General features: G+C 37.0%; 1 protein-coding gene across 1 annotated transcript; it reads left to right on the top strand.

Annotated features, from left to right (window-relative positions):
- The first annotated feature begins 1,951 nt into the window (after positions 1-1,951).
- On the top strand, positions 1,952-10,213 carry RPL7_2 (60S ribosomal protein L7). The gene is made up of 5 exons (XM_051217635.1): positions 1,952-2,063; positions 3,357-3,537; positions 3,570-3,773; positions 3,809-4,189; positions 10,007-10,213. The coding sequence occupies exons 1-4, from the start codon at positions 2,053-2,055 to the stop codon at positions 4,169-4,171; spliced, it is 759 nt and encodes a 252-aa protein (XP_051065052.1). The 5' UTR covers positions 1,952-2,052; the 3' UTR covers positions 4,172-4,189; positions 10,007-10,213.
- Positions 10,214-10,351: the final 138 nt, after the last annotated feature.

The following is a 10,351-nucleotide window of genomic DNA, read 5'->3' as shown; positions in this document are numbered from 1 at the left end:
CATCGAACATACTTCTGACCCTTTTCTAAGTTGAACACTATGTTGTGATGCAGAACAGCAACAGCATCTAAAGTGCTTCTTTTGCGTCTGTAAGCAAACTGATATGGATCAATATGGTTTTCTATCGCAGGCTGAAGTGGAAGTATTAATAATTTTTCCATTGTTTTGAGGAGGGGTGAAGTTATTGCAATAGGTCTAAATTTTACATTCTTATCACCAGATGCTTTCTTGGGTACAGGAATTATCTTCATCTTTCTCCACATTTTCGGTATGAGATTAGATGAGACGGATCTGTTAAAGATAGCTGTGAACGGATAACATAGGACGTCAGCACACTTTTTAAAAAGGATGTTTGGGATACCATCAGGTCCCAAACGTCGAGATGAATTAAGCGACTGGAGACATCTTCGTACATCAGTCTCAGTGAAAGTAGGAACACAGCTATTATTTAAACCCGTGGATAGAGGGAGCATCACATCAGATGACTGAAATTATAAAACAAATGGGTCATTGAAGCAATATATTGAATTTGTCAACAACAAGCATTGAAAAGCTTTACTACATAGGAGTAAAGGTCGACCCTAAAAATGCATATCTCGCCTTATCCTAAGGATATTCGTCTCCGGTGGTAAGGTTCCAATAATTACGGAGCTAACACGAAAATTACTCACAAAAAGATCGTGTGTGACCAACCTCAGACAGTCGTACCTTGAGCACTGCGGACACACTCTCAGGTCACTAAGAGTACCCCTAACCCAATTTCCTTTTCAGGCACCTTCAGAAGAACCCTTTCACGGTGTGGGCAACCGGGATTTGATAACTACCTTCATACCTCTGACAGCATTCAAGTTCACTGTATTCATAATCTCTATCATCAGACCTATTGGTTTTTGCTGATGACGTGAAACTTTGGAGAGAGATATGGAACCAAGAGTATAAACTTTCAATTCAGGAGGATCTGATTCCACTTCAAAGTTGGGGAGAGAAAAATGGACTTACCTATTACACTCCATAGTTTTAAGTAGTCCATCTGAGACATTTTGCAGACTACTGATACAACTTAGGCAACTCCTCCCCAGAAGTATCTCAAAATGAAAGAGTATAGAAGTGTTGGTACCCTGCGATTTGAGGTCTTACGCCAAATGCGACAGAAATGCCATTCGAGCAAACCTTACACTGGTAAAATTAGAGCGCATTTCTGGCCAGGTTGACGAAAGAAAGCTCCACATAACCTTCAACAGCTTTATTCATCCCCATTTAGAGTACGGAAACATGGTATTTCCTCCCTCACTTCACAAGGATAAGGACACTCTGGAAAGTATTCAAGGACGAGCCACGAAATCAGTCTTTGGACTCAAACTGAAGCTTTATGAAGAGCGCCTTCAATCACTAGACTTTTACCCATTAGAGTCTAGGCGTCTTAGAGCCGACCTTCTAATAGCTTCCAGCATCTTAAATACTCATGGATATCCTCTTAAACACTTACTTATGTTTAGTTCCGACACAAAACTTAGGGGTAACACTCAAAGACTGGAGATGCAACACAAGAGGACGGACCGTCGACACAACTTCTACTGATTAAAAGTAGCCAAATGCCGGAATTTTCTGTTTAAGCGACTTCATGGGAGTCCTTTAAGCGATAACTTGACATATTCTTAAGGACTAAGGATAGTATGTTACTATGATTTACCAATTTCTTTTTCATCTCTTATCGACAATGTACTTAGGTTCCTGCCTAGAGGTATTGGTGATCCATTGCTACTAGACATGGAAGCTCGTTAAGCGAAAGCTTATCCTATTCCGTTCAAAACCATTTGAAATATCTATTTAAAGAGCAGATACTAATCAGTTTATTCACTATTATTCGAAGGTACCCATTACTTTTTGTAGCTAAAATTGGGTTAAGATATCTTAGATGTGGATTTCAGGAAATACTCTGTTTACTGATTCCCCTTAACGAAGATTGAGAGTTGAAAGTGCTGGCGCCTGTTTGTGTCTTTGAATCTTCAGCGTGACAGTTTATCGTCTGTTAGGTAACAACGTGAGCGCATTATGTCAGACGTGTAAGTCTATGTAGCATCACACTGCTTTAATGTAGTTGATGTTTGTTTCTGTTCTTCGCGGGTAATCACCACAGTAAAACTTGCAAAGTAACATTCTGTTACATAAATCCTATAACAGTTTCTAATTAAGCGTTTCGAATTACCCCAGGAAAATAGTTAAGATACCTAACTACTATCGGATTTTCGAAGTGTTATAGGGTTACACTTTTTATTCAACCATAGGAATTCGAATCATCCCCTACAATCCCTTCCCGTAGTCTTGGGATTAGACTATAAGTGTTTGGGTAGCTGCGTTAGATTGCACTTGTGTCCTGTTACGTAATGGCTACCATTCATAAAAGCTGTCGTCCAAATTAAGGCGAACAGTTTCAGAGTAGTTAGGTGTCAAATTACTGTAAGACTTTCAGGAAGAAAATTATATTTGTCTTAGTGGTTGAATTTGAAGGCCATTTCATTGGAAGAGGTTGAACCAAATTGTCAGGCGACACGTTGGGTCCACATAAAGATTTTTTACAGAATTATTCCCCAGTGTGGTTCTACTAATATTTTCTAGGTCGTTTTTAAGTACAGGGTGATCAGTGACAAGCCTAATTAATAGTTAGTGATTGAAATCATTCCAAATAATATTTCTTCGTTAAATAAGAGGACATAAAATTGAGTTCGGAGAGGCTTGCTCAGGCTTATGTAATGACAACGGTGATCAATCTGACTTCTACGTTTCAGTCAAACAAGCCGTAATGTTGCCTGACACTTAAAACACCACTTGAGTTTCCCTATAAGTCAATTAGTTGTACCGTAATTCTCGTTAACGTCATTTGCCTCTCCAACCTTACAAGCTCTGAAGTCAGTTGTTCGTCCACTGCTATTTACCTAAATCTTAAGTCTTTCCAAAACGCCATTGTCTTCTGTGTTTTAGATTGTAATAGTCTTGGTAGTTTAAGTAGTTATATCAGATTCGACAGACAATAACTATCGACTTGTTTTTCAAAGTTATTGCATACTGACTCATCCGGTTTGTTGCCATCACCATAGACAGTTGTGACCTTTCTTGTGGTTAGTTCATTGTTTTATTACCGTGGTGTCATTCAGTGATGTATAGCTTGTTTTACTTCTGTATTGAAAGCATTATAAGACGGTGTGTGATCAGTACATTTTCAGTTGAAAACGGAATTTCACCTTATCTAATTAATCGTCACTACTTGTGATATTTTGATGTCTGCAAAAGTAATAATCGTTGGCTCTGTAAATAGATTTGCTACTTACACTAACTCCACATTTCTTGTTCGTATTTAGAAAGAAAACTGATGCTCAGTCAGCTACTCCCAAGAGACCTAAGAAGCCAGAAGGTCTCCGCTTGAAGGAAAAGATTAGACGACGGAAATTGATTACAGTGGCTCGCAAAAAGGTGGTACGTCGACAAACTTTTATGCGGTTAAAACGTCTCATGAAGCAGCGGGCGGAGAAATACATGCATGTAAGTTCTGTGTAACATAATGACTGTTTCAGGAGTACCGCAGAATGGCAAAGCGGGAAATCACGTTGCAGCGTAATGCTAAAAAAACGGGGGACTTTTATGTCCCAGCTGAACCAAAACTCGCATTTGTCGTGCGAATCCGGGGTATTAACGGTGTCCACCCACGCCCAAGAAAGACCATGCAGCTGTTTCGCCTTCGGCAAATCAACAACGGGATGTTTGTGCGATTAAATAAGGTAGTTCCTGCTTTTCGCTTATCATTATCGTACAGGCAACTCTTAACATGCTTCGAATAATTGATCCATACGTCGCTTGGGGTTACCCTAGTCTTAAAATTATTCGTCAACTCATTTATAAACGCGGATTTTGTAAGTACCATGGTACACGGCTCCCTTTAACAAATGAGCTAATTGAACACAAACTTGGACATCTTGGTTTAATATGCGTTGAGGACCTTGTACATGAAATATATACAGTTGGACCAAACTTCAAACATGCTGTTGCTCTTCTATGGACATTCAAGTTGAACAATCCTAGTGGTGGTTTTCGCAAGAAAGGAAAGCACTTTGTCGAAGGTGGTGATTTTGGCAACCGAGAAACCTACATAAATCGATTACTTAAAGCTATGATTTAAATAAATAAGTTGCGCTTGGTAATTTTCAAGATCTTTTTTTTCTTTCAACTCTTTATCAATACCGCTTAGGCTCCTTTTACACTACTTGAAAACCATTAATATTAACCTGTCAAATATTGCTAGCAACATTTTCTAGAGCATCAGTTATAACGGAAAGTCCAGCACAAATATGGGTCAGCCCGAGTTACTATATCGCATCGCAACGTCAAGATGAAATCAGCAAGGTATAAGAAGAACCGAGATAATAGTATTGAAGATGATACAACGTAACACCTACGATCAAAGCGTGCAACTTTAAATTACTATTATGAAATGCCACAATAATACAGTAATACGGAGGTCTATTTTGCAGTTCATTCTCTGTTCAGTTAATAGATATCTTAATCCATAGGTAGATTTTTAAAATTAGTGCATAGAATCTCTTAGATACCGTCCCAACATGGTTTCTGGGGTCGTCGATGCAATCGACTACGTCACTACTTGTCATTAGTCTGACGGTTGGCGCGTATCAACCTTAAGGTACAAGTTTACGTTCAGAAGGCAGAAAATACCTTCAACATTTTATTTACTTCGAAGAAGTGGCTTATATTAGGTCTCGAAACGTCAGAGATACAATTTTTCTACTTGGGATATAAAAATATATTTATTACTATCCTTAGCATTGTTACTCGGGTTGTCCATAATGATTGGGTTTTCTTCCATTGGGCCTAATTTAAGCGTCAAATGTGTCTCACTCAAGTTATGTGGGAATCGAAGGTACTCGGATTTCTGTCGAGCTGTTCCTTGAAGTGTTCTGCCCATCGCTCCAAACCCCTGTCATCGTCTTTTTCCAAGTACTTGTTTCTCCGAAAAGTATAAACAGATATGTCGATTGTAGTCGCTAGTTTTTCTATCTGCTTCATTTCCACTACTCCTTAAGGTGGCTCCACATACTTTTTGTCAGTTTCTTGGTGACCTTTTCGTGTTCAAAGCTTCACAGGATGAGTTTCTACCCATCTACTGTTGCTGGTGACATGTATCGGTCTTTCTTGCCCTTCTGGGTCAAGTCACTGGTTGGTGTTATGTCTCTCTTGATATCATCCCATGTTGTGTTGCTATGACTTGTTTCAATGGTCGACTAAATGCTTGTTTCTGAAGTATACTCTTGGATTCTTCATCGAGGAACCATAAGGGGTCATAATGCTGTGGTTATTTTAATTACAATATAACAGGCAAACATGTGTCTGTACTCATGAAAAGAGACCAAACATATGTACCAGAAAAAACGACAACCTGTCCAATCTCTTCAATGGTGTTTAGTGGTGATATCGTCTATTTGTGTCCATCATTGACTGAGCAGGTCGTGTCAGACGTTGATTCGCCTTGTGCTTATAATTGATACTTGCTGGAAAAGACGGTTGTCTAATCATGGTCGGAGCGGACAGTCGTCACAGAATCAATTCAGTGTCTCTCGTTTTGTTATAACCTACCTACTCAGACATTAACATCACCTGCTACAATCACTTTCCGACGGAGGTCAGAAACTTCCCCGTAAACTCATCTTTCTGGATATGAAGGATAAGTCTCACTGGTTCTCTATATTGACTAGATGAGGTCGAATGAATGGCCCCACTTAAACCCCGTTTTGGAGATGCAGCATTTGTCAATGGTACAAGGTTCACGAGTTCTAGTTAATAAAGCCTGTTATCCGATTTCACATAAGGTTAGGACGTTGGGGGATTTGGTATATAGTTTGAATTGCAGTCTTAGCGGAGCAAGAATGATAGTTCGTAAACCCAAATGAAGCGTGAGAAAAAAGTGTTTAGGATCGGAGCCAGCAGTAAAAATAAAACTTTATTGGGGAGCGAAGGAATTTAATTATGGATAAGTTTATATGGGTCGTCATTTATCGAATGTTGCTTATCCTCTTGGCTTTTGTATGTATTTCAAATGGTTAGCAACTATCCACCCTACATTTTTAAGTTGGCTGATATATTTGTTGATGACCAGCGAAGAATTTCTAGTTTCGCATTTGTAAAGAATGTCTACTTACATTGTAGAATCAAAGGTTTATCAACTGTTTTAGCAAGCACTCGCAACTTGGAAGATAAGGTAGTACAAAAAATACTGAAGGGAATTGAGTTCTCTGAAACACTGGATCAATGAGACTGAACGCGCAACCCTTACAATGCGGATTAACAGTATGAACTTCTGACGATGATGGTGGGAAGATGTCTTGGTATCCAATGGCAATACGGTTTCAACTTCCTAGTATGGTCCTATACATTATCTAGTAACCGTTGACTGTGTATATGTATACGCCTTGTTACCTATTTTAGTTGATAAAGTTTATCTACTTACAAACTTAACCAGTCAGTCACCTATTTTAGTTAGAAGCGTTAGTAGGTCACAATTCTATGAAGTTTAGGTATTCTTCCAACGACCAGATAATAGTCTGCTAAATAACGCTAGTTTAGTGGACAAAAAAATCGAAGAGAAAGTAATTCTTTAACAAAATCAAACAGCAAGGATATGTGCAACTTGGTGATAATCGATATTTTCATCGACTGAACATAAAGGAAACTCCATGTATCTTCTAAACAAACCTGTAACTTTTAATGTTTCTGGGTCTTTTATTCGTAGTCTGAAATTTAGGCATTATCACTTCAAAACCTTCCAAATCATGTTTGAAATCTGATATTAAGTTTGATATGGCTGGCTAATTGTTTTTGGGTCTGCGACTAGTTCCGAGTTCATTTACTTGTTTCTATGTGACAGTTAAATCCTTATCGACAAGTCACTGACATGACCTAGTTGTTGATTGATCTTATCTGCCATCACCACTCACAATAATTCAAATATGTGATTTTTTCGACTATGATTGAGAAATGTGAGTGCACACAGAGGTTCATATCAGTCTTGTAGAAATACTCTTCATTTCAAAAGTGTAATGTAGACATTTTCGAACATTAATTGCTAACTGATTGAATGTGGTTTGGTTAGCTCGTTTATTATCACACGATTGAGAAAAGTCGGTCGCTTACCCAAGATAGAAGTATTTTTGCCGACAACAGATGCACATCCACGAACTTTCAGAGCAATTTGCAAAATGTCATCGATAGTAAAACTGAAAAGTAATGCTGAAATCGGGTGACTGATTAGCTCATTCTTGATTGGAACATTGGAAAGATGGCTGTATACCACAATTCTGTCTGATGTGTTTGTGTGTAAAGCCTACACAATGAACTTAACAAACACTATTAGACTTGTGATCTACGAGCTGGGTGGATTGGTTGTGAACCTTTCATTGTTCTGAACAACATAATCGACACGTACTTCAAATAGAGTTATTAGGATCTCTCTAGCATTGACTAACGGCTTGTTCTGTTGACCTGGGATTTGATTGGTTGTTATCCGTAGCTGTACGGTCGTCTATTGTGTTTTTTCGGATGCTTTCTCTCCTGACCCGAATTGTAACTTTGCAGTTGTTAATCCGTTCTCTTATTTCTGATAAATTGGCTAATTTCGATGTCTAGTGCTTTATGCTTGGTTAGGGTCCCAGGCGACTGCTGACCTTCAATAGATGTGAGGGTGTTCCGCCATTCAGTGAACGCTGAGGATGTGATATATGAGAACTTGAGTCCCGAATAGCGACCAATTTTTCCCTTGAGAGTTGGTCCTTCAGAAGTCTAGAATAATAGACGTAGTACGATGACAACTGATATTTCGAAACCAATAAGAAGCAGGCTACTATACAGAAAACTGTTTTGTAAATTACATAATCTGAGATGAGGGCGACGACCGCTTCACTCTACAACCATGAAACACTCCTTTTCTTATACTTTTATAAGCAACCCGGATAAGCCTATGAAATAGGAGCAAAATATATAATGCAGTGATTTTGCCAAATTTGTTAGTTAGCGGATTTTAGACTTGATTTCATAAATTATATATACAAAAACTTTTACGTAGTAGGATCAAACATAAGAAAGTTTAATATAACAAGAGGATTCTTGTTTTTAACTAGAACTTCGTTAGGATTTACTTTAATGGAACAGTATTATCTACATGGATCTATGAAAAATATGAGAACAGGTGACAGCAGTTTATAAAACAAGGATAATGAAATGTTTTAGGGGCTCGGGATCTGACTCCATTTATAATCATATGAGTGATTGTTGCCAAAATATACATCCTGGCTATCCTTGTATATTTGATCGACTTAAATAGCGTTGGTGAATAACGGTAATAAATAAGCCAAATACGCGAATGAATTTTGTACACTCACTGATCTGGACAGGAAATAAGAGTGATGGAGCGAATAGAAGAGAGAGAAGCGAAATGACACGCAGTGGAGAAGGCTGGTAAGCCCAACTCCATTTAATCAAGGGTTAAGCAATATTTATAGTCACATAAAAATAAATTACAGATATGTGATGAATAGGATAAGAAGTGTACACACACACATGCGTTCATATAAAAACAATCAGGGTTAATAACTGAATAATTAACAAGGTGACTCAAGAAGAATAGATAAATTGACCTGTTCAGAAGCTAGAATAAGTTATACGGGCTAAACATAGGAACTGAATCTACACTGTGTTGTATAAATAATTATAATCCATAGAATTATATAACCAATAAAAAGTAAGATAACAAAATCTGTTAAAATACGTGGTAGGTTTCAATTTTGCAAAAACACTTTTCAAATAATATTTAAACTACTTTATTTCTATTTAAGTAACACATTTTCTGACGTTGAATTTTATTGCTTCTTCCTCACTAAATAGTTTCAAGTTACTTAATAGTTCTAATCAAAAGTCCATCGAGAATTGTGAGAATAATTTAGTTAAAATATTCTTATAATGAATCATACCACTTAAATTCACTGTTATTTGTATTCATGGAAGTGTAGGTGAATTCATAATTGAATGATTTATTCACAATACTATAATGCTGTAAATCTTTTATTTAATATTATCAATATAATGATCTTGATGCTTTCATTATTGTGGACAATATTCAAGGAATATATTCAATATAGATAATGATGCATTATCTAAACGAATTCATAATCACATATTGTTTTAAAAAGTAAAATGATCCACATAATTCCAAATCATTAATCGGATTAGAAATTTTGTGCCTGAATATAAACCTCATTCGATTGATAGAATAAACTAGACAAGTAGTGAATACGTGTTTATTGTGATCTGAGGACAGTAATAGTGGAGTGGGAGGTTACCTGTTCAAACACACAAAGCTTTTCAACATTCAATAAAAGAGAATGGAATATTTAATGCTTATAAGAAATAAGGAAGTGAATGAATATTTGAGCTCTATTGTTTTGACATCTACTTAGTTGTTTGAGGTCAACTCTTAACTAATAAACCTAAAATGTTACACGTCGTTTTCTTTCTTTCTTTCTTCCTTCCTTTCTTTCTTTCTTCCTTTCTTTCGTTCTTTCTTTCTTTCCTTCTCTCTCAATAGTTTGTTTTCAGCGCAAATAGATTTGACATGAATTGAGTTACAATTTTAGTTGAATGTTTACTTTACCGTGGATTCTTTACTAAGTAGATGAATAGAGCGTCTTTTTACCTTTGTTATCCTTGATTCATTTCTAGGGAAAAAGAACTCAGAAAATTGAGGCTTTTATACTAATTTCTAATTTGATTATGTATATGTACATATTTACATGTTTGAGTTTGCCAGAAGTTGGACTCCTCACTGAACTCAATCAAACATATGACATTGAGTCTATGGTGACAGCCTTTTATAACCGTGTTCGTTGTAACATTATCGAAAAACATTAAATGTGACATTACTAATGTTAGTCTGTTTTTTTTATTATTGCAGAGCAGCAAAGAGTGAATGTGATGGAAGAAGAGGAACAAGTCCTATGTAACCTGAACCTGAAGAACAATGGATAAAACTATTTTGTAATTATTTTTCATTTTTTGTACCGCAACCACGTCTTTCAATTTCCAAAAATATATATCTGTTTTGCTAGTACGTCACGTTCTTGCTCCAGAGGCATTTACCGGTCCTGACGGTTATGTTGTTGTTTCAGATCTCTCCTGCTTCCAAGTAAACGCTAATAATACGTGCTACATCGTAGCCGCGGTCTAACAACACATATGGTTGTTCATTTTCTAGATAAGCCGGTTTTAGCCTATCAATACTTATAGAGTCGATGTTTCC

The sequence above is a fragment of the Schistosoma haematobium genome, chromosome 5 (assembly GCF_000699445.3).
Source record: "Schistosoma haematobium chromosome 5, whole genome shotgun sequence".
NCBI lineage: Eukaryota > Metazoa > Platyhelminthes > Trematoda > Strigeidida > Schistosomatidae > Schistosoma > Schistosoma haematobium.
Note: the sequence above shows the minus strand (reverse complement) of the source record. Positions and strands in the feature narration are given on the sequence as shown.